This window comes from Lepidothrix coronata, unplaced genomic scaffold (genome assembly GCF_001604755.1).
Source record: "Lepidothrix coronata isolate B3197 unplaced genomic scaffold, Lepidothrix_coronata-1.0 Scaffold88, whole genome shotgun sequence".
Taxonomy (NCBI): Eukaryota; Metazoa; Chordata; class Aves; order Passeriformes; family Pipridae; genus Lepidothrix; species Lepidothrix coronata.
This window is the reverse complement of record NW_016690268.1, coordinates 1,529,210-1,553,901: the sequence shown is the minus strand read 5'-3', so window position 1 is coordinate 1,553,901 and position 24,692 is coordinate 1,529,210. Positions and strand designations below refer to the sequence as shown.

The window sequence follows — 24,692 nt, the reverse complement described above, 5'->3', positions numbered from 1 at the left end:
AAGGAAAGGAAAGGAAAGGAAAGGAAAGGAAAGGAAAGGAAAGGAAAGGAAAGGAAAGGAAAGGAAAGGAAAGGAAAAAGAAAAGGAAAAGGGAAAAGAACCCAAATGCAAATATTGATAATGGTTATGGGATCATATTAATTTTTTTCCATTTCTAGGCTTCAGCAGATAATATGCATTAGTCTTTCTTTAACTGGGGAAAAATGGAATAAGATTAGTACAACAGAAAGATCCAGCTTTGCTTCCCATTTTTTGTACCAAGGGGCATGGTCAAATAGACAGCTGCAAATCTGTTGTCAGGATGTTTCTTGCTGCATGTTTCACTCAGTGTGTTGGTTGCAGCAAAAATATAATCTCTATAAAAAATATGAGATTATGCCATTAATGTAGTTGGAAGGTAGCAAAGAGTTGTTAGTTTCTGTCTATTTTTCAGTTTTGAATTAATTGAATGTCTTCTACAATTGGTTTGGGTGCACCTAATATTAATTCAATTTATTTGAATTCTTAAACTGAAATGACCTGATGTCAGATCCTGACAGTGTGCAGACTGTGTGAAGGAGACTTTGGTAATTTGTTTTTCAATAAGATGTACGTGTTGAATTAGACAGGGTGTTGGATACACTAGTCTAACCTTGAATATTGAGACTTGTAGCTAGTTAGACAACAAAGCGGTTTTTCAGTGCGATAAATTTAATTTAGAAGAAAATTATTTTAGAAGACTTATGAACTAAATGCTATTTTGAGTTCTGGATGATAACATTTTACAGATACTTATCTGGTATAGCACTTTAAAAACTCAAGACAGAAGACTATTGTGAAAAACCACTGCAGTCAGTCATGTGGTTGCTAGTACAGATTGTGCTAGTGATTAAACAATGACGTTTGAGTTCACTGAGGAGTTAAACATAATTATAATTCTTTTTTTTCTGCTGCCACTTTCTAAGGTTTACATGTGGGCATGTGCTGAATATTGCCAATTAAGCCATGTAGCTGATATGATGACCATCCCATGAGATAAAATTGAGCTTCTGAAGTAGTTATAAAATACACTTAAATTACTTATTGTAGGAGAATGTGCCTGTGGGATAGTACTAAATAATAGCCATACCTTGATGATCCCATTAAATCCTGTAGTAGGTACAGATCTTCCACATCCTACAGACTATCAGGGTGTCTAAATGAAGAGCTGGAAGAGAGGAGAGTTAGCCATTTGTCTCACATGGTAGGAATCCTCATCCCACCTGCAGTGTGCTGGTATTTCAAATCTAATGTAACTCCTGTTTTAATGCAATGGCTGAAGAAATCTGAAAAGGAGTCCTTTCTCCTCATCCAATAAATGAAGTGTATTAAGCTGGTCCCTGTGGAAGGAAGAGGTGTGGCAGCTGCTCAGGTTTCATCTTGATACAATAAAACAAGGCAGAAGATGGTGAGTGTTGAATAGGTTCATTTTTACTGAAGAAAAGACACTGACTTGATGGAGTTACTAATTTGTGTTATGTTTGGTGTCTGAAGGCCAACCACATGTTATGACCCCTAAGAGGTAGAAAAATCCATGATCTCAGGCAATCTCTGGGCTTGAGAAGCAGCTGCAGGGGTATGTAATGACCGGTGTTAGTATACACAAATGATGTGTATAAACACATATCAAGGGTCACGTCATAAGAAGTGAATTTGTCTCAGTGCCATGCCCATGGACTGACCCAATGGGAGAAGTAGCATGGCCACAGTGTCTACAGAAACAGTGAGATTCATCCAACTTCACTGAGAGAGAGCACCATAAATGTTGGTGAGATTAGTCACAGAAGAAGACAGGCCCCACCCAAGGCATGTTATCCCATATCCGGACAAAAGGACTAGTGGAGAAGACATCCCAGACGATTTTTTTTTTGGCCAGCAGCAGTACAATGGTCATTCCTGGAAAGAGGGGAACAAGCCAGGAGCATCCAACAGTGACATCATCTCCTGCCTGGGCACCAGAATGACCTCCAACACTGTATTCTCTGGGAACCACAAGAGATGATAATAATCTCTGTTGTCCCTGGCATAGCCTTGGGGAGGTAGTACACTGAGTTGCTATGCGTTAGTCACTGAAGGTGAAAAAATGCTAAGGCGTAAATCCTTGCGTGTTCCTATGGTTTCTGTGTGCAAAATGATCTTGAATGCCTTACTGAAAGGATCTACTGTGTGCTATATCCTGCTCTCCTAGAGCTGTACTATTGAAGTCCACCATCACCAACATAGGAGACATGGAAGTTAAGCTGTAAGAGGACGTACATTTCACAGTACTGTCATGTGGGAAGTCCACAAGTCGGTAAATAAATTTTCTGAAAACCGCAATGGATCATTTCCAGACCAGTGGCCTGGTAGAGTGCTTTAGAAACAAATACTGCAAAAGTGGTTTGGGTGGGACATAAGAAAACCTAGGTCTGATTACTGCAGTCATTCCTGTTTGCATTATAGGAACTCTCACAGACCTTCATCAGCTTCTTGCCATTTCGGCTGCTGCATAACAACAGTCCGGTGATGCAAGGAGTCTGTTGAAAGAAAATGATGAAAAGCAAGTTTTGATATCATAAAGTGTTGCTATTATGTGTGTTTCTGACAATAGAACATTGCAAAATAGACCCAAGGATGGCACAAACATGTTCAACACAATCAGCAGAAATACTGCAGAGTGAAATACCACTTTCCCTGGAAATCATCTCCTCCTGTTTGCCAGTCTCCTCTGCAGTCCTCCTACTTACTCAGTAAAAGCTCAGGTCACATTGAAAAATGTCTGGGGAAGCGATGGAAAGAATGGACCCCTTGGATTCCTTCATAGATTGGGTGGTTAAGGGAGAAAATCCTGCAGAGCATCAATTGGAAATAATTATCACCTGCCCAAGGGAAACAGGTGAGAAGTCATCTGTCCACCTGGCTCCAAATGCCACACAGGTGTAGAAAAGGTTTTTTCCCATGTAGATGCTTCAGTGTTTCAGGCTTTTGCAAATGTTTTTTCAGAGACTGAGGAGGCACATAGAGTATACCTAAAATACAGATATTGTCTGATAAAATGATTTCATGCATCAAGACCTGCATAGATGCAAAGGGCCCTGACTGAAAGAGGAATAGGCACCATCAGAGCCTCAACAAGTGACTGGTTCTGGTATTAAGACCAGACAGGACAAACCTGGTCCTGGATTGACTTTGGTTCTGATAGTGCTGTGTGATGCTTATCCAGCACTGTGAGAAGAGGGGTCCTTTAAATGACTGCAAGTGTTACTGCCAATTTCGAAAGAGGCTGTCGACAGATCTTTTTGTGGTTAATTCTTGCTTTTTCTTCCTTCTCTTAAAAAGGATTGAAGTGAACCTTCGAGTGTGAGGCATCAACAGATGCTTTCCAGAAGTTCATGGTCCATGAATGAAACTTGAGCAATATACATGGCCTAATTGGCAATGTTACAAGATATTCCTGATATTTGTCATCTGGTCAGTACAGTATGTACAGTATGTGGTGGGCCTTAACTGCTAGGCTGAGCCGTGAAGAATGAGCAAGTACACAGACAGTGGAGTACACCAAGTAGATAACAGTAATAATGCTGTTCTGATGGGATCCTCAGGATATTGTGATTAAATCAACCTTCCATGTTATTTCCCCTGCCATCTCTGCCCTCATCATAATAACATATCCATACAATCTTCTTTCTTTCATAAAACTATAACCTTCTTGCTTTTACTGGTGTATGTATTCATCCTTCTAAACCAATGCAGACCAGTGGCTTCAAGTGCCTTCTGCCCTAGATGGAACATGGCAGCTGAACCCAACTGCTCCTACTTGCATTGGCACAAAATGTAAGCCACATACCTGGAAACTGTCCCCATGGTATGCCATCAAGTTGTGCATGATCCAAAACTTTGTTGAAGTCTTCATGCTTGTGGTCCCCAACCTTAGCACTGGTCCTAAGCTTCGTGGTAGCATGTAAACTTACAGACCTCAGGGCCCCCAAAATAATCATAAGCTGTACAAAACCACATTTAGGAGTCCTCATATCATCTTGGTAGGTCTCACAGAAGTCTGTCACAAATGTTTAGAGTTTGGTAGCCCTTACCCTAAGAGGCAGCCATGAGTTACAGAGTCTTCTTGGTAACATCCCTTGTATCCTCGTGCATCTTTGAATTTGGTAATAAGTTCTGTAGCCCCTGACAATCTGAAATCTTACTTTGGTGTTAACTGTTGTTGTGCTCATAGACTCAAGTCTACAGCCTAGGGACATTTGCCTATCCAGGAATGTTTCATAAGACACTTCCCCAACCCCATGTTAGCCAGAACCCTGTCCTGGATCTAGCAGCAGTGATATGTGTGGTAAGCAGTGAGATTTTCTTGCATTTTGGAAAATGATTGGCATGGTTGTTGTGGAGTGAGTGTACAGGGAGTTGGAGGGGGGGGTGTTAAGTAGTCTCAGTGCAGATTTTTGAGAACGGAGTGGAGATCCCAGAGGACCTGTGGTTGCCACTCTGCTTCCCCCTTCCCCTGGCAGCAATGCCCACTGTCCTACACCACTTATATGCCAGCAGCCTGCCAGCAATGGAGGCAGGAGGGAGGTGTCCACTGCAGGAATGGTCGGTTGTTCCCTGTTTCCCTCACCAATGGGGGATTAAGCTGCAGCAGGGCCTTTCTGCTGCTGCCAGTTGTCTGCCACAGTGTGCAAGAGGCCACGCTTAAAGCAAGCTCTGCTTTCCTGGACTCTTCCATCACATCGGAGGGTCTGACCTAATAGCCTAGAGCAGACTTGATAACTTGCCTTAGGAATAATGCCAGCAGGAAACGATAGTTGTGCAGTGTTTCTCAGGCTGTTATTGCAGCACCATTTAATAATGCTTAAAGCATGACCAACAGCACCCCTGGTGCTTGTCCTGGTTTGTGATACACTGTTAAGAGGTGCTAATTTCTCCTAAGTTTTGTCCTTAAGAGAACTGTTTTGTTTGGGGATTTTCTTCTCTACTTAATGATCCATGTGAACTGACCCTGTTTTGGGTTTGATCCTCGAAGAACAGGAGTACTTGAGAGCCAATCCAGAAAAGCACTTCATCATGGTCTTAACCTCAATTGCTCAGCTGTCTATTCACTGAGACTTCTCACGTGCCTGAAGGCTTTGGAGAGCTCTGAGCACCTCAGGGCATCAAGCCCATTACGCAGCGTTTCACATCCCCATCTGACTGTGTGTGATTCTTGGCCCTACTGTGGCTCTGGGAATCGAGCCAGCCATCCTTCTGGTTAGGCAATTGGCAAAGCTGCCAATCTGCTCAGCTCCTGTCCCTTCCAGGAACTGGCATCTCTGGGGGAAAAGAGTGCTAAATCTTAATTCTTCTGCATTTCACTGTTAGTTTTCCCTGATTCTTAATGTCATGACTGCTTGTACCCTCTTGATCCAGGAAACTTTGGTGGCTATAACTGTGGTGACTGCAAGTTTGGCTGGACTGGCCCTGAATGCAACACGAGGAAGCCAGCAGTTGTCAGGAAGAATGTCCACTCCCTGACAGCAGAGGAGAGAGAGCAGTTCTTCGATGCTCTAGACCGTGCAAAGACAACCATTCACCCGGACTACGTAATTGCAACTCAGCACTGGAGAAGTCTGCTTGGTCCAACCGGAGAGGAACCGCAAATTGCCAATTGTAGTATTTATAACTACTTTGTTTGGCTTCATTACTACTCAGTCAGAGACACGCTAATGGGTTAGTGCCTTTTTTATCCAATGGGCTCTGTAGGTAAAGGAAAGGCCGATGAGTATCACTGCCAAACAAAGGTATATACTTAACACAGCTGTGCTACCTCATTGAGCAGTGAGTCCCAGTAGTAGGCACAGCACTGTGGAGCAAAACAGTTAGTGGTGAGAAGCTGGTGGTCATCCATAGTCAAGGGAGATGTCCTTTGGACCTGCTGTGGTCTGGTCCCCTTCCTTGTGGCAGCTGGAGCACACCAGTTGCAATCCCTGGTGCATCTTCCATCTGGCATGGGGGCAGTGCACAGTATTCACCATTGAGTGAACTGAAGTGTGGTCAGGCAGTGAGTGACTTCAAAAAGATGTTTCTAGTCCACAGGACAAGGTAGTGCTTGCAGTGGCAGTGGTGAAGGGGCTCTACAGTGATGAAGGCACAGACCATGCACAGATATTTGGGACCAGAGTGCTACTGCTTTCTGTGGTCTTCAGCAAGTCACTAAGGATGGGATTTGCCTGACTAACCACAGTCAGCTTTTAAAACCAACCTAGGTTAGAGGTTTGGGTATATAATCCCATGCTTTCTCCCAAATCCAGATTCCTAGTCCTGATTGCTTTTCTAGACAGAAGTACCTATACCAGCCCCATTTCACCAAGCCTACTTCTTGCAGGAGGAGACACCAACCGGTATGGCTTTTCTAACTGGCAGTCCTCTGTGCAAGCTGAACAACCCATATCTATCTCCTTGATGGAGGGTGTCTGCTACTCTGCAATGGGTTTCATTCAGTTAATCCTTCTCACATGGTTCCATTTTGCAGGGCTGAAGGAGGCAGTCTCTGCCCTAGTGAGAGCAAAGGTCCTTCAGGGGACAGGACAGTCATATGGACAGGGAAAGAGGCAACTTCTAGTGCTGCTGCAATGGTAAATAAATACATTGCTGCAGTGATAAAAAAATCCATATGTGGTTTGAAGCCTCTCACATTTGGGTATCTTAGTTCTTGTGAAACAGCAAAATACAATACAAAAATAACAAGCACAATTTAAAGAAAATTGGCAAAGAATGTTGAATTATTGTTACCATGTTATGGAAAATGCTGAGGTTCTCTTGATAGATACATGGTGTAAGTCCTGCAGCTGAGCAAGAGAATGAGATAATGTGGTACATATTAGCAGAGCTAAAGTTTGAGAAAGTAAAACTGCTTCTTAAAGTCAAAATCCACTAAACTGAGAAGAAATCTTCACAATACTGAACGTTGTAGGGAATGTGAAATTTTGAGAAACACTGACGAAATATCCCCAGAGGAGTTTGTTTCGCTTGTTCCAAGTAAGTGATGTAGCTTCTAATGTGTGCATTCTTTTCAAAGATACTGAGCTGAAAGTCCTTGTTTAACTCCAATCCAGGCAATAAAAGAAGGTGCTGTCTTTCTCTCAAGCCTCATTTGGTTCCTAAATGATTATTTTATCTTTCCTTTGTAGGTCCTGGCCGCCCCTTCAAAGGTATTGATTTCTCCCATCAAGGACCTGCCTTTGTCACTTGGCATAGGTACCATTTGCTGTTGCTGGAGAGAGACCTGCAGGTTAGCTGAACAGCTTTTCCCTTTCCTCGTGCAGCTTCTCCCTTTTGCTATGTGACTTTGTTGAGCCAGCCAAGGGTAAGCTATTTCCTAGGATAGTTTCTTACCCGAAGTCCCAGAAGTATTTGCTCACTGATCCTTTTTTCTGTTTTGAGTGAAATTAGGGCTTTCAGGATACGGAGGACTGAACAGTTTCTCACTGTGAACAATGATGTGAAGGTTATCACAGAAATATTTTCCCTTCGTCCACAACAGAGGACAGAAGATGTAAAATAATAGTATATATTAACAAAATCAAAGTGACACCTTAATGTAAAACTTGGTAACAGATACTGTCTGCTGATGTTGAAGATGTCATCCCAATGAAACTAGCTCTAAATATCACTCCCTTTAAATGTGCCATATTATACAGTTAATACATACATATATTTATCAATACATCTTTTTAAAGATATATATGTTAACATGCCTGATGGTCAGTTACAGAAGCATTGACTCATTTCCATTTGCATGACATCTGCATTGGCTGTATTTCAGCCTTGTTGATCTTCATTATGAAAATGGTTGCTATTAAAGTAGCTGCAGGATCTTGTTTGTGTGAAATCATATCTAACAAGCAAGCACAAGCAAATGCACTGTACTCCCCTATTAATACCAGTTCAGATTCCTCCCCAGGGCTAGCCTTTCTGGAACGAAAGCCAACCACATGCACAGTTTTACCGATTACCCACTTACATCACTCAGAAAGCCTCTTAGTTGCTTAAGGCTCAATTCATCTCTGCTTCTGCTCTTCTGCCTGGTCTCTGGGTTGGCAGAAATCTTAACATGGCCAAAAGAAGTGCAGTCCCACAGTAGGGAAACTAGTGACAATGACTTTGCTTAGACTGATTTAACGCCCCAATCTTTTGAAAGGAGTTGGAGCAGCACTGTGAAATGCGTGTAGTTAAAACGCAGAATTAAAAGCAGAATATGCAGTGAAATATCCACTGAATACCCAGTGAACAGCTTGAAGGCATTCCTTTCTTTCTCTTTCCTTTGAAGGTGATTCCCTGCTAATGTGTTTCTGTCCATTGCAGCGACTGATGGGCAACGACTCCTTTGCGCTGCCTTACTGGAACTTTGCCACGGGTAGAAATGAGTGTGACATCTGCACAGACCAGCTCTTTGGAGCATCGCGGCCTGATGACCCAGGGCTGATCAACCTGAGCTCCAGGTTCTCCCGTTGGCAAGTAGTTTGTAACAGGTATGAAAATATCTAGGGCAAGCTTGCATGCTGACCAATCCCTGCTTTCATTCAGCATTCACAGCATGGGCTGCTCTCTCAGTGTGAGTGAGCAGCAGGAAAAGAGTCAAGATGTCTTATTTAAAACTGGAAATCACTGTCAGTTTGTGCGTAGATGTGCTGTATAAACTTTCTCACCTGGTATTATGGAAGTATATTTTTTAAAAATGATACTTTTGGTACAGAATTTTAGTTGATTCAGCCAATTTATGGCCGCAAAGGTCTGAAGAGTTTACACTTTGGCAAGTATCTTTCTAAAAAAGATAGATTTTGTGCCTGTGTGTTAGTTCTCTGTAATATACGTCCAACAGATCTCAGCAGCAGAAACAGAAAATTGTTTTGGCGTATACAAACCTGGAGATAGGCTAAAAAATCTGTTTCCTTTTATTAGGTGAGACCTTAACCCTGATATATTTAGTGCAGTTTGAGGATTGACTTCGAAGTGTCTGAGATTTCACATGAAAAACAGCACAGAGCCAGCCAGGAGCTTGCTGCCAGCTCTCTGTAGGCAGATACTGATTCGTATGAGAGCAGGGCTTTGATGGGGGATTCAGGTGCAGGATTGGGCCGCTGTGACATAAGATGCTGTTGGTTACAACACCCATATATCATTCTTCTCTCAGGTCAGGGGGAGCATGCAGTCAGTCAGACAGAAAAGTACCAAAAATTCAGGCCTTTTCAGAAGAGCATCTTTCTCTGGATACCTAAAGAGCTACTTGAAATTCCAGCTTTAGGCTTTAAATCTTGCCCCAACTTTTTCTGTAAGATAAATAGACCTTTGTTTTTTTCTTGAAAACTGAAGTGACTAAACTTTTGCGTTGGCAAGGTTAAACATGGAAGACCTTTTGTTTACTTCATGAGTTTCTGAAAATGCTGTTTCATTTCATATGGAATAAGACAGATTTTTCTTTTTTTCCAGAAGTCTTATAGTGTTTTTCTCCTCCTCCTTCCCTCTTTCTCTCCCTGATATGAAGGACTTGATCCACATTAGCTACTGGGCAACCCCTGTATCAGCAAGATGTTCTCCAGGCCCTGAAAAAAGAGGATGTAACGAGTTGTAGTTGCTTTTCTTCTAAAGGGGATGAGAGATGGAAAGTGAAATCCTGTTTTCTGCAATTTATCGCATTTCCTTAGCTCAGACCACAGTGGGACTTTCCTGTTTTCTTTGTTTGGGACTTTTTCCCTTTTTGCTAAGAGTTAAAAAAAGTAGTCCTTACTCAGGAGTGAAAGATTCTCAGTTCAAAATTGAAAAGACTGTTTCAGATTGCCTGATGAAAACTGGTCTTCTAAAACCCTTGAGAGGGTAGAAGGCATGACTGGAGTTTGTGCTTCCCTTTTTAAGAGCATCCTATCTCTGTGGACAATGAACCTGGTAGCTCTTGGTCCAAATGACTGATGGTCCACAGAGGATGCAGAGCCACAGAAAACCATGGCATGGTGACAGTCTTGCAATAAATTCGTCTCCCACAGGAGGTAAACTGACATGTGCCAGGAGGTGTCTGTCCCCAGCCTCTGCTCTGCCACATGAGAGCTGAGGCCTCTTATACTACAGGAGAAAAAGCCAACAAATAAGTCATCACCTTCTTCTAACTTGTGCCTCTTTCTGTTACTTGCTCAGCTTGGACGACTACAACCGCCTGGTCACGCTGTGCAACGGGAGTGATGAAGGGCCGCTGCAGCGGAGGCCGCCCAAGGGCTCCAGTGAGCAGCTGCCCACCATGGAGGATGTCAGGAGGTGCCTATCGCTGCAGGAGTTCGACAGACCCCCCTTCTTCCGCAATTCCAGTTTCAGTTTCAGGTTTGTCCTTCAGCTCCTCTAGAGCCATCTGGGTCACTGGTTTTCTTTATGAGCACATTTGTCAGCCAAATATGGTTCCTTGATGGTGCTTTTACCCATCCGCAGGAATGCGCTGGAGGGCTTTGATAAACCAGATGGAGCCTTGAACTCGTCAATGCTGAGCCTTCATAACTTGGCTCATTCATTCCTGAATGGAACCAGTGCTCTTCCTCATGCAGCTGCCAACGATCCCATCTTTGTGGTAGGTCTTTTACCCCCAGCGTGACAGGCAATGGTTGTGGCTCAAAGGCACCTTTCTCACCAGAGGTTTGCAGAACAAGGAAAATTAATTCCCTAAAAATTTGTCTTTTAATAGAAAAGAAGGAATCTTTTATCTTTTCTTGAACACTGCCACACCTGCATAATAGTCAAATAAAAAGGAAAGAAATCTCAGGGTGATTTGTAAAATATAAAATAAGATTCTGGGGAGAAGAGCTGCTATTCCAAGTCACATTGCTCTGAATCCTTTCATTACGTGGTATCTAAATTTAATGGCTTATATCAGACAATTTTACAGCAACAAGGTAAACTGAAAGTGGGGCTAGTTAATTTAAAGCAGTAGACTGAGTAGTTTGTTTCTTTGTTTCAAAATTTACAGGCTAAAAGGAAGCACATCTAATATCAGGGGCTCTTGGGAAATAGAAATAATGTGGTTTCACTGGTGCATTGGTATAATGCTGCACTGCAATGGGCAGCACAAACAGCAGTGTGCAAATAAAAAGCCAGCAGTTGACTCTGCTTATACATGTTTCTCTCCTAATAAATTCACGCAAATTTATTTTCCTTTTTGTTAAATTAAACCACAGTCATTATATATAAGTTCTTCGTATATTACGTCTATATATTAGACATATATGTTTCTTTCTTACCTATATTTTAAGTTTGCAATCTTTTATTGGAGAAATTAGTCCAAATACTTATGTAGTGTTCTCTAGATTATTTCCTTAATAATTCTTTAATTCCTACATTAGTTTCTTTCTTACACAGTCAAATTTATTTCACTATGCTGTAATTTTATACACAAGATTATTTTCTATATGATATTTTCTAAGTTTTTTCCAGGGTTGTAATTAAAAAAACACAAGTGCATGTTTTACATGAGGAAATCAGTTTGAATTGTTCCAGACACTTGCATTAGGTTTCTGAAACAACTTTCCTGTATTAGTTAACTATAGACCTATAAACACACTGAGCAACACCTGATCAAATTCACGGGCACCTGGAGCTGTGGAGCTGGTGGCACACTCTAAAATGAGCATGATGGAATCAAATTTCCTGCAACTTCCCATACTTGTTCAGAGATGAGAATGATTAAAATAATTTTGAAAGGTACATTCACCTGAATGATCTCGGTGGTCCCTCACCTGGGAAGGTGAACCTGTCCATTTGATGCCAGCTGATATTAAACTGTCTGGAGAAACAGCTTATTATGAACAAGCAGCAACAAGGATGCATACAGCAGAACGTCCCAAGAAGGAGATCAGTTTAGTCTTCCCCTGAGCTTTCCTAGTTTCCCCTTCTTTAATTCCATCTAAATTAAATTATCCTCTTCTCTCTCTTTCAAAAGCTCCAGCCACCTTAGGTGACAGTGTTTTAAAGGTTGTTGAGTTCTGAAAGAGCTTAATAAATGCGTGTGCCCATGCCTGGATTGCAGGTTCTTCACTCCTTTACTGATGCCATCTTTGATGAGTGGATGAAACGTTTTAAGCCCCATGACAATGCTTGGCCTGATGAGCTGGCCCCGATCGGTCACAACCGACTGTACAACATGGTCCCATTTTTCCCTCCTGTGACCAACGATGAGCTCTTCCAAACTGCGGAGCAACTTGGCTACACCTATGCCATTGACCTGCCAGGTATGCCTCAGAGGTGTGGACGCTGTTCCAGGCCAAGTGATGAGACAGCTTACATTTTCAATGACACAGGCATATATAAGACAAGGAGCCTTTCGCAAAACACACAGGTCTATTCGCCTGCTCACTAGTAAACACATATGGTAGCAAAGACAGGTAGTCACAACTCACCGTGTAAGTCTGCACATGCTTAGTTTCCTTTGCTGCAAAACACATCAGCTGGAACTGCTCCAGCATTGTGAATAGTGCTCCTCTGGGCTGAGTAGTTGATTTTGACTCCTGTTCCCAATGTTGTTTATCCCAATGTTGTTAGAGGATTCTTTAACCCATCAGAGGGCAGACACTCTTGCAGGGAGCTTCTCTGGCTAATGCCAGTCATCGAAAAATACTTTTTCAGCCCAGGAGCCTGTGGTTTTAATCTGTTTTAATCTGTGGAGACTATATAAAGGTCTATAGACTACAAAAGATTGAAACCCTTGTCCTCGGGCTGCATTCATGCAGGAGACCCCTGATTTGTGAAGGCATGGTAGCTTTTGCCATGCTTTTCTTGGGGTCATCCCTAGAATTTTTCCTGAGAATTTAAACTTCCCCTTTTACGGAGTTTAAGTTTTCCTCCCTTTGGGCTACTATACCCTTCTCCTACTTTGAAAATGCAGCTGCCCCTTGAGCATGAGGCATCCAGAGAGGAACAAAGGCAGCTTGTGATTCTGCTGCTTCTCATCTTCCACCTAAATAAATTGTTAGCTCTCTATGAAGGGGTGTGTGCATGGTCTGTGTTTAGACAATAAAGCTTTTACATTTAAACCCTTCTCTTTTATCTAAATATATAACTTGCTAATTGTACTTTATATAATCGCATTAGAAATCAACATATATTATTATGTGGTTGGCTCTTGAAAGATGGTAAAGTGGTAAACAATTCATTTTGTGACCTTGCTGAATTTTGGAATGATTACCCTCAACTATTTTGTTGACAGAGACTGAAGACTGGGGCAAAAGATTTTCAGTTGCTTTTATTATCAGTGTGATGTCTCCCTGAGCCATCTTAAACCCATTTGTCAAGCTAACTTCTAAATACCTGAAGTCCTCTTCAGAGCTTTTTGTTAATGTTTAGTGAAATGTAATTATTACACCTCAGTATATGTAGCATTTTTCAGAACAGGACTGCAGGGAATTTTTGTTTTTGAAAGCATAAATAAAAACACAAAAATTCAGCCAAGTGTTATTATTGGAATGGACAATATTGTCTTGGAAGACAGTGGTTCCTCAGAAGTGGTTCAAAATCAGCAGATATGATCTGGAGCTGGTCAGCAGAACCACACTAATTAGTGTTTTCAGTTAAAAGTTTGACAATAAGCTGCTTTGTTGTCTACAGGAAAATTTGAGGGTTTTCTATTGACCAAAATAGCTTGGAAGCAGCTTTCTTGGAAAGTCATTGTAGAAAGAATTGCTTAAATAATTCATAATTTTGGCCAAATTAGAGGAAAGAATGGTTTTTTTTATCTTATCACTGCCAATCTTTCCCATTGCCAACACTTTAATTTGTATAAAATGTTGAAATTTAAATTCAGCTCTAGACTTCTCAGGCAGGAAACATCTCCAGCTCTAGTACGTATCTCGGTTACATGGTGCATTACCAGCATCCCCTGTGGCCTGTGGGTCACTAAGCTGCACAAGTAATCATAGTTATCAGGTTGTGGGAAATACTATTTCTTCCACGTAATTTGGAAAATTAAATAATGGGCTTTCCTCACTTCAGTCATTTCATATTTGCAGGTTCCCTTGAAGAAACCCAAGCCTGGGCTGTCATGGTTGGATCCACAATAGGAGGAGCACTTACAGCTCTGACGGTGCTTGTACTGCTGCTTGTGCTTTTCCAGCACCGAAGGCAGAGAAGAGGTTTTGAACCACTGATGAATGTGAGCTTCAGCCCCAAAAAGTACATGGGAGAGGCCTAGTGCCCTCACTTTGTGTCTTTGCTTATTCTTGTAGAAAGTGACCTTGACTGACTTACTGAGATCTTAGCTGAGACTTTATCACACACTCCTTTGGCAGCTGACTAAATTGTTCTCATTCAGGTTTTTCTTGTTATCTTGTGAATTGTAATGTGTGAGGTCTCTGGGTACATATGAGCAAGGCCCAAGACAAGTTAGATTTTGCTCACTACTAAATGTTATCTGGAGTGTGTGACACTTGTAAGTCATCCTCTATAGATTTAGATCAAGACAGCTAAGAATCCAAATAGCAGAAACTTGAATAATCAAGATAATTTTTCACCTCAATGTGTTCTTGATTTCATTTAGGAGCATTAAGATGTGCTGAAAGTTATTAACTCTACATATATATTTGAATAACATATTATTTTACTGTTATCAATAAATATTCTGAATAACATAGTCTTTTTTTTTAAGTTTCAAAATGTCTCCTGCAGTTTGACAAAATACTATAGGAACCCCCTGGTTACAGTTTATTTCAGAAACATGATCAATTCTATATATTATTTCCAATCAAGCTGATGTTAACAGTAGGCAAAGTCTGAAACTCAAATTCTCCTAAAATATAAAAGCAGGAGTTTTCTGACACCTGCATGTGCACTCGTGTTTTACTTTCTGGGACCCAGGACTCAAGGTAACGAAACTGAGTCCCAGGTCTGCAGGTGGGGAATTAGGTTTGGATGTGGCACTCACTAGACCCCATCTTAAACATTCTTTTATATATTCCCTATATTTCTTTATTTAGACATAGGTTTGAACCACATTTGGGTGGTTTTCCTATGTTATCTTGAGACAGGTTTTTTATATAGCAAATGAAGTCCTGGACAGATTTTGTCAGCTTTGGTGCTTTATGTATTACATTAATGGAGTGTTCAGACTTTGTGTATTGTGAAGTCCTGAGTCTTACAAAAACGTTGCTTTTGTAGCCTTGAATAAAAAAAAATCAGTTAGTAACAGTTTGTGGTATTTCTTCTAGGCCTGCTCACTACTGCCTATGCGAACTAGAAAGATGATGTCAGCAGGTTTTGAATATGTGGAACTCACAAAACTTATCTCTAAAATGTGGACTTTTTGGGTAAAAAAAAAAATTATTATTTGCTCACCATCCACTCAGATAGCCCTTGCTGCGTCAGGCGGACAACAATGTGGTGCCATTTCTGCTGTTTTGGGGGATTCCAGTGCACTTGTTCCTGGCTTATGCCCAAGATGTCAAAGGTTGAAGCACTTTTCGTACAGCAGCTCAGCCCAGTACCTTAGCTATCAACCCAGCCTGCCTTTTGGGGGTTTTTACTGGTTAGGAACCAGTGTTACACGGTGCTGAGGACATCAGATGAGGTCTCCAGAGACCTGGTGTACATGTGTCACATCAGTTGGACCCCAATCAGTGTCAGATTGTAGCTGGGTCTGAAACCTCCATGTGCCTTTCTGAAGGAGATGTCAGCTGCTTTCCATCACTACAAGACTATGGGTCTTCACATAGAATCACAGAAGAATTTGGATTCAGATCATCTAGTCCAGCTCTACTGAAATCAATGGGGACATCTTCAACTACAACAGGTTGTTCAGAGCCACATTCAACCTGACCTTGAATGTTTGCAGAGATAGGGCATCCACCACCTCTCTGGGCAACCTGTTCCAATGTTTCACCATCCTCATTGTAACAAATTTATTCCTTATATCTAGTCTAAATCTACCCTCTTTTAGTTTGAAACCATTATCCCTTGTCCTATCACAAGAGGCCCTGCTAAAAATTTTGTCCCTGTCTTTCTTATAAGCCCCCTTTATGTATTGAAAGACTGCAATAAGATCTCCCTGGAGCCTTCTCTTCTCCAGGGTGAACAGCCCAGAACACACACCAGTTCATGCTAAATATTAATTTAGAGAGATGCCGTTGGATGGAGATTGACACATTTCTGTCCTTCATGGGATATGAATGCCAAAGTTTAGCATGCACACTAGGCTGCTATTTCCAAGGGTGAATGAGGCTTTTCCTTGGGGTCACAGGGTGATTGACTAGCTTCATCACCTTACAGGTTTGCATAGTGCTGTCCCAAGGGTTTGCCTGGCAAACCGCCCCACAGTGGCAGTGGAGGAAAGGAAAGAGGAAAGAAAGAAAGGGGGGAGAAATGTCAAAAATGTAGCACAGTAGCTAACTTGTAACAGATTTTGCCTAAGAGCTGGTGGGTAAAGCAGAGTTGTTCTGTTCTCTCTTGTAATTTGGGTGGAAAGGTATTTTCCTTTCCAGAAGAAAAGCAATGAGGGCATTAGACTGATACTATGCACTTAAAAAATATTCGGGTCAAAGACCCGTGCATTCCTTTTTCCACTGGCTGGCCCTTAGTTTAGTAATTCGGGCTTTAAAACTGTGACTGGTTTTAACAGCTGCTTATAAAAATCTGCAGCTGTATTGAGAGCACAACCTGCCCTCTCGTGGCTTACTGGAAAATTACATGGTGACACCAGAAAGCTTTTTCTCTCTTTTAAAAAAGTACAGTATTGGTTTAGCAAGCAAGGAAAGTTGTTCCCTTCATGAATGGAAGAAGCACAGGCAAACTTTATATGAAATGCTTAAAAAGAAAGGAAGTTGAGCAAAGGCACTTTAAAGAATGGATGGAGGAAATCTTGCAACAAGTTTGATTGTAAAGGTTGATTTTACATGTTTTAATGTTCCACTGATCCCAAACTACAGAAGAGGCATTGTTTTTGTTGGTTTATGCAAGTGTTAGTAAATACCTGCCATGTCTTGTTTCATGAATTGTCCTGAGGTGGGATGAAGAGGGATGCTCAAAGGCTCCCATAGACTCCTAAACTGAGGGAAAGAATGCTGAAAACACATAATCCCCAATCTCCACAGAGACCAGTACACACTGGGATTTTTATCCTACAAATCAGTGCAAAGCATAACCTCATCTGGTGCCCATGGACCACGTCTGCTCTTCACTTTTTCCTCTCACATTCAAAACTAAACAATCACACAGCCCAGCCCAGGGAGAAGGGATGAGGGATCAGCACATCCTTCTTTACGGTTGTGTTTTATGCAAGATGCTTTGCTGACAGATGGGAGGTGCACTGCTCAATGACTTCAAGGTGAGATGGATGTAACCATCACCTCCCTGCCCCCCTTTAAAATAATTCCTACTGAATTGCTACTTTCTTCTGAGAAAAGGCTCTGAATCACACAGGAGCATGTAACAACTGTGAATGAGATGTTTGAGCTCTGGAAGAGAAGTGTTCAAAAACATCTCTTTCTCGTGCTTTTTGTTAGCTAGACCCATGCAGCTTTCAGCTTTGCATGTAGGGCTTTTGTGTAAATTATCTTTCTGAGTCGTTTAATGCTCTCTAGTCACTAGTTAATTGGTCTCTCAATTGGCTGTACTGGATCCATGGGCAGCTAATGCTTTCTGAGTCACCCAGTAGGTTAGGTGTCTAATTTTTTGACAGGGTAGTAAGCTGGTGACAGCCACATCATCTCTGACAGTCATCGCCTGTGCCTTTGTGAGAATGATTATCATGAAAATACTCTTAAGGAATTAGTGAGAACCTGTTTTCTGAATTAAATTAAATCTCACTGCTGGCTGTTTAGCTAAATACTTGAAATGGAATCTGTTCCAATTCTGCCTCTGTTTTAGGAAAGAAGTGGTGTAAAGCAACCATGTCTCATGGCTACTACAGTAAAATTGGAAGTTGCAATACCATTACTGACTTTCTTTTGAGATAGACACCTGCCTGTGCATGTGATGAAAGAAAAGAGAAAGAAGAGAAGCAGATTGAAAGAGTATCAGCTAAATTTAGTAGCAAAGGTATACACTTACAGAACCAGGCATACAGGCTGATGGCAATGGGGAAGGAAACTTGGTTTCCTGAAGTACCAGCTGTGGTGCATTACCCAATGCATGCAGCCAGTGAAGTGCCCTGCATACAGCTACCTGCACAAAGTCAGGTTATGAACAAAGCTATGTCTATGATCCTGCTCTGCTTCAGTGAGACACAGCAGATATTAATTTTCCAGAGTTTTCTGCTGAAACTAGGCTTTCCAAGACCTGAGTGGCCAGAAGAAATGGTCCAGTGCTGTCCATCTTTTTACACACCAGCTTCTTCCTGTGAGGGGTCATTCAACTCCTCTCCTAAAGGCCAAAAGACCTTGGCCATCAAAAGTTACCTCTGTACTGAGCTTCAAATTAAGGCGATGTATAAGCCATTGCACTGTATAGATCCAAAACCATGCTCCCATACCAGCAGGGCACACCCCAAGGATGAAAGCCCCAGCAGTTTCCTCTGCAAGAAGAAAGCTCCAGGCATTCACCTAACTGCAGAATCTGTAGGCTTGGTTCATTTTGCCTCTCCTGATCTTCTTCACAAATCTGTCTGCACTCATGATGATGTCACCATCACCAGGTGTTGCCATTTCGAAGGTCTCATTTTCCGTTGTGCCAGGACACATGGGAATTACAGTGTAGCAACTAAGCTAGTAAATCTGACTATGAGAGTGAGAAACCTCAACACACCAAACTATTCATTAGGTAGCAAATAAGCAGTCAGATCTCTTCCTCATCATATGATCCATCCCTGTTCGACTCTCCTTCTTTCACTACCTTGCTGTCTCTGGCCTGTTTACAAATTCATGAACCTTGGAGCAACTTCAACAGGCAGAATGGAAAAAAAGTACGACTGGACTCCAACCTTTGCCCTTGGCAGCATTTCCGAGTGCCTGAATATAGGAGGCAGTCACTAGGTCTACAGCTCAAATGGAATGTCTTCAGCCCTTATCTCTGTCCTCAGGCTTTCTCACAGGCTAGATTAAAAAGCTCTTTTTCCAGCACTGTGGTTCTGTCTGTCATGGGTCTCCTTCTTTGGTTCCTGATTTTCTATGGTTGTGTAGCAGAGAGGTCAGCTGTCTCTTCTGGATATAGTGAATTCTGTTATGTGGATTGATGTCTGGGAGACAAGTGCTTAAATGTTCAGTGGTGAGGCCTTGCAGCTTCCTTCACTGGGTGATTTCCTTGCTATGTCCCAGGCTGCTTCCAGGCCTGTTTCCCTGCCACCCATCTCTAAGGATTTGGTCCATCCTGTCTCTTACCAGATTTTTTCACTTCTGACTTAGAAGAAGGTCTCCTGAGATTTCACTAGCCTTTTTTTCCCCCCCTATGCCTTTTACTTGAAAACATCTTTCAGCAGCTTCATGTTTATGTGGAGAGATTATTGTTCAAATATCTGTAACAGTTTCACAGTTGCCCCCTCTGCTTGAGATAACTGAAAAGCTGCTAAGCACATTAAATGGTCAGAAGCTGTTCTTGTCAGCAATAAGACTGGTGACTGGCTTTGCTTGGGCTGGTTGCCACCAATTTCAGACAGAGCCTGAAGTGCTTATTAAACATTCTTCACTGGGTTTTTCTTTCAGTTTTACCAGACACTTCCAAAGTCCAGCCTGTCTTTTATCAGAAATTCTTCTACTTTCTTTCATACTGCTGTGTCCTGCCATCCCATGGTCAGTGGCTGCTCAGGGTGGGGAGACCTTGTCAAAGAGCTGCTTCCTGTGTTGCTCCAGTTGGCCGTGCCTGGTGAGAGCATTGTGAGAAGAATTGGAGTGCTCAGCCCTCACAGATGCACATCATATTTACTTACAGTCCTTAGTACCTACATCAACAACTGTCTTCATGATTAGCAGGTGCACTCTTGCTTGGCATGCTATGCTCTTGCTGGTCCCCTTGGCATGGCTGTCTGGCAGAGATGTGAACAAACAGCTTCATTTGGAGTAGCTCTAAGGCTGTTCAGATGCATGTCACATCCCAAGGCAGCTGTATCTTCTTCCCAAGTCTGGAGACAGGAGCGTCAATGAGATGTAGAAAGCCTGTTTCTTCTGCAGATGTGTACACTCGCTCCGTGTGCCAAACCCTATGGACTTACAATTCAACTCAGAGCTTTGAAAAATACCACTTGTGAAGGCAAAGCACAATCCTTCCTGAGGAAATAAAAAGCTGGATTTTTAACAGAAGGAAAAGCCATCCTTTTACTCAGGCTGTATATATATATACTCTTTTCTATCTCCTTTTCTTTTTCCTCCCACATTTTCCACATGTAATCTTAGGATAAGGTGATTTTGGTGATTTTGCAAAAACAATGAAAGCATTTGTTTTTAATATAGAAATTTATTTATTTATTTTTTTTTTAAATGGAACCTCCCAACTAAAAATATTTGATCAGGGACATGATATATGGAGAGAGAGATGACAGAGCTCAGCGTTCATTTATACTATGTCTATCTGCTGGTAAGAAGTATACCCTGGTGGCTGTGCTAGGACAGAAACATAAAGATAAAAGATATATTTCTACTTAAATTTGAAAAGGGAGGAAAAAAAGTGGTACTTTTCATTTCAGTCTTGCCTGTATCTAAATTTTTTAGCTAGGTCTGGGGATTTCTACTCGTGTTTTTCTGATGTATTCTTAATTGTGTTATTCAGACAGATGAATTCATGTCAGCTTATCACAACAGCCTGTCTCATGCTCATTTTTGCTTTAGTTGCTGTCAGTTATTCAATATTGGTATGGTTTTTATCTGGAAAACACATCTGTAGTAGTACTTCACAAAATTTCTCCCTCTACTTTTCCCTAATATTCTGATTTATTTCATTTGGAAGCAAGGTAGGGGCAGGTTTTACAGAGCAAAGTGAATGGGAATGGGAATTTATTGAGCAACAAAATGACTTCTTGGAATATTGCCTTTGCCTGGCAAATGTCAGTAAATTCAATTTGCAGCCAGGGAATGTCAGACTTTTTTCCTTCCACACTTCATGGAATGTGGAGTGGAGTGGCTTGCTCTAGAATAGAAATCTCTTAGTTTTCAGTTGTGTCCGTGGCATGGTTAAGGATCTTTGAAATTGTTTTAGGGATGAGTCCCTCACATATTTCAGCATACAGTGAGAATTACTGAATTCGTGTAAGACCCCAGCCATGGAGCCACAGTCTCAACTGGGAATATTACTTTTAAAAAATATACAAGACTCCAAAAGTTTGCTCATCAAACTCTTGCAGACCCTTTAGTTCTTTAATACCTTGAGATAGTCTAAAGAAAAAATGCTGCACACGTTTTCTTAGGAGATACTTTTATTGATCATTTTAGGGAGAAAATAAGGATCTTGTCAAACGTTTAAAAGGGGTAACATATAACCAAGACAAAGCATTTCACAAAGCACCAACTTGGCACATGCCAACTCATACAACTAACAAAATCCAACCCACCGGTTTTAAGTTACCCAGAATATTAAGTAAAAAAAGAGATTAAAAGAGTAAAGAAATAAAATGATTAAGAAAAAGGAGTAAAGATAGAAGAGTGAGTAAGAAGAGAGGAGAATAAGAGAAAAATAGATTATTAAATAGCTACTACCAAAGAGTCCTATGGAAGTCCAGCTTCTGATGATAGGTGGCAGGTCCCCGGAAAGAGAGAGTATCAGAGAGGGGCACGTGTTGTTGGTTTTATGTGTCCCTGTGGCAACCTGTCCCAGGTGGGACTCTGGCTCAGTGACCACTCTGTGGCTTCAGGCCAGAGTGAGGCGTGGTGCAGCCAAACAGAGGCTGGATCAGGGGTTCCAGGGGGCATGGCGTGGGTGTGTTCCCAGACTGCCCTTTTGATTGACAGCGGTCCCATGAGGCTTCCATATGGGCTCTGTGGTCACCCAGCAGGGTTGCCGTGTGGGCTCTGTGAGCGCTACCCCCACACAAATACTTGAGTTGGTTCTGACCTGATAATAAAATAATCCAGTGCCTCACAATTGGGAAACAGAATTTTCCAAGACTCATAACAGTTGGGGAAAGAAAAAAAAGAAAGAAATCCAGTCTGAATTTCTAGTGTGTTTGCATTTTAGTGCAGGATTTTCCCAATTCTGTTTTCTGCTGGGAGGTGCACAGAGATTTCACTTCTTTTGGTTCCTTTAGAGACCTCTCCTGTCTGTCTCTCCTCTCTTCCATGTTGTTTGCCTTGTCCTTTTGGCTCTTTCTGCCTTGCTTGACAAATATGTTTGTTTCACCTTCCTCTAATTTATTAATATCCATACTGGTAGGAAAAGGTAGAAAAATGCTTAAACCTAGCTGTATTTTAGAAAAGCATCATAAATTGAGTAGCATAAATAGTTGTCCCATGTACTAACCCTTTGTATTGTATGTAGTCTGCTGTTTTAAGTAAAGTCAGGGTTACAATTAAAGATGGAAGTTTTTAACATCTAATTAAGACTGTGGGAAGAGTTTCTGTATTTATAATTTTATTGATTGTTTTGAATTAATTAATATCTCTACCAAAACTGAATAAAAGCATAATTGAAGAAAATCATTAACAGGAAAAAAAAAAAAGCCAAGAAAGAGAAATTTTATCACAAAAATTAAAATCAGGAGCCAGACTTGGTATCTTTGTGGCTTATTAATATAATATAACAAGACAAGACCCAGCAGCTCAGCTGGCAAGCAACCAAATCCTTTATTTAAAGGAAAATGCCCCCTTATGTACCCTTTGGGGAACATGGGATTCGCCTAGACCCAATCACAGTAGGACACATATTGCCCACGTTTCAGTATACTGCTGGAGACTACAAGACCCAGAATGCTTCACCTTGCATCCCTGGGGTACGCCACCTACGTATCTTTACCTGTGTCACTTCAAGGATATTTTTACTGATACTCAACTCAATTTTTTTCTCTTAATTCTATTATTCTGTAGCTCCTGGACTTCTTTCATTTTACTCTCCTCTCTCTCCCATACCCACTATCTCATAGTGTAATTTACTTGAGGCAACTATAAGTATCAAAGCTGTCTTTGGACAGTAGGCTGGTCTCTTTTCCAGACCTCTCATATCCTTCATGTTCTCTCATTGCCCTGTCCCCAGAGCTCCTGGCTGCATGGGCTGCCCAGCCCTGCACTTCCTCCCATGGGTCGGGCTTGGTCAGATGAAGCTGATGGCAGAAGTGAGCATCATCCATCACATGGAGCTGCACGAAAATGGGCTACTGTCCCTCTGCTTATAAGACAATATCATTCCTCATGCAGATCCAAATTCTAGGGGAGGGGTTTTTTTTTGCATTTACATCATGTTGCGAATACTTGACACCTGCATATTCTTTATATTAAATATCAGAATATTTTTGAGAATGTATTTGATGGCTTTGTGGTATGTCTGAGATTAACAATGTACCAGAAAACATTTTCTTTGCTCATGGTTTTTCCTGGATTGTCAACAGTCTATTCGATTTATTAATGTTTGCCATCTATACTACCCAAACATTCAAGTGAATGGATATGCATTTCACAGATGCAAATGTGATATGAGGTTCAATAGTGTATTAAACCAAGAGTATGCTAATAAATTCACCAAAGACTCAGAATTTAGTATATCAATATCACTTCAGTGCTAAGGCTGGAGTTCAAATATCATCTCTAAATTGTAAAAAAACTGACCAGAATCTTACCTGCAACTCAAATAGAAGTGTCTGTTGTTTTCAAACAGTTAGGTACTCATATTTTCACTTTTTTTTAATACTTTCTCATATCTTATTCTCCTTGAATTTTATTTGCATTCTGATGAGACAAACGATCGTAATAGACTTGCAATGTTTCATAAAGCCATGAAATAAATATCAGAAATCTGGCAAAGAAAATGGTCATCATAGTATTTCTAGACTAAAGGATTCAGTGGTGTTTGAATAGGCAGGTAGATTCTGAACACTTAACAGAATCAAATCTCTAGCAATTCACATTTTCATTCTGTTCCAGCAGGATTTAAAGCAAGGCACTATTAATTAACAGAAGCTTCTAGTAAGTGCCCAAGAAGAGAATAATAATTAAAACGAGTCAGATTTTCCATGATTCACAGAAGACTCTATGCACTATTTCAGGTAATGTCTCTTCAGGCAAGTAGCAGAACTTTAAATTGATGCTTTCACTAAGATCTTCTATGACAAGTGATTGTTTTTACCTCCATGCACAGCAAAGTTTGCCTTTTGTTAATAAGATAAAGAATATTATAAAATTATTAGAGGCTGGAAATCATTCTTCAGAGCCTGAAAACTGCAAAGTATTATATTTTTTTTTTTTGAAAACTCAGTGTTTTGGTCTAGAATGAGCAACACCCCAGTCTGCTGCAAAGAAGGGAGCACATTTCCCAACCCCACTCAAACAATTTATTCACAAAAACTGTTTTAAAATGAGCTGGTTTCTCTCAGTTCGGTGACAGACACCCCCAGAAAGTATCAGGCTTCATCTGTCTTAGACACCTACTGTGGGTACCTAGATGTAGGTAATGTAGTGCCATTGGAGATGCTCATTGGTGCCATGGATTTGCTCCAGCCTGTACCCCAGGAAGGCATGGATTTCTTGCTGCTCTGCATATTTGCCAGCTACAGACAGGTATCTTGAATGCAATACAAGCCGTGACTCAATAGGCCTCACAAAAGTGTCCAGTGCCATTTGCAATAC

The 24,692-nt window shown here is 41.3% G+C and overlaps 1 protein-coding gene across 1 annotated transcript in view; it reads left to right on the top strand.

Annotated features, from left to right (window-relative positions):
• DCT (dopachrome tautomerase) overlaps positions 1 to 14,634 on the top strand; it is a 17,706-nt gene extending 3,072 nt beyond the window's left edge. The window contains exons 2-8 of the mRNA XM_017821035.1: positions 5,413 to 5,712; positions 7,173 to 7,273; positions 8,347 to 8,513; positions 10,171 to 10,350; positions 10,456 to 10,591; positions 12,044 to 12,245; positions 14,019 to 14,634. Of these exons, the coding sequence (XP_017676524.1) occupies positions 5,413 to 5,712; positions 7,173 to 7,273; positions 8,347 to 8,513; positions 10,171 to 10,350; positions 10,456 to 10,591; positions 12,044 to 12,245; positions 14,019 to 14,200 (1,268 nt within the window). The 3' untranslated portion in view covers positions 14,201 to 14,634. The remainder of the gene's footprint in view (positions 1 to 5,412; positions 5,713 to 7,172; positions 7,274 to 8,346; positions 8,514 to 10,170; positions 10,351 to 10,455; positions 10,592 to 12,043; positions 12,246 to 14,018) is intronic.
• Positions 14,635 to 24,692: the final 10,058 nt, after the last annotated feature.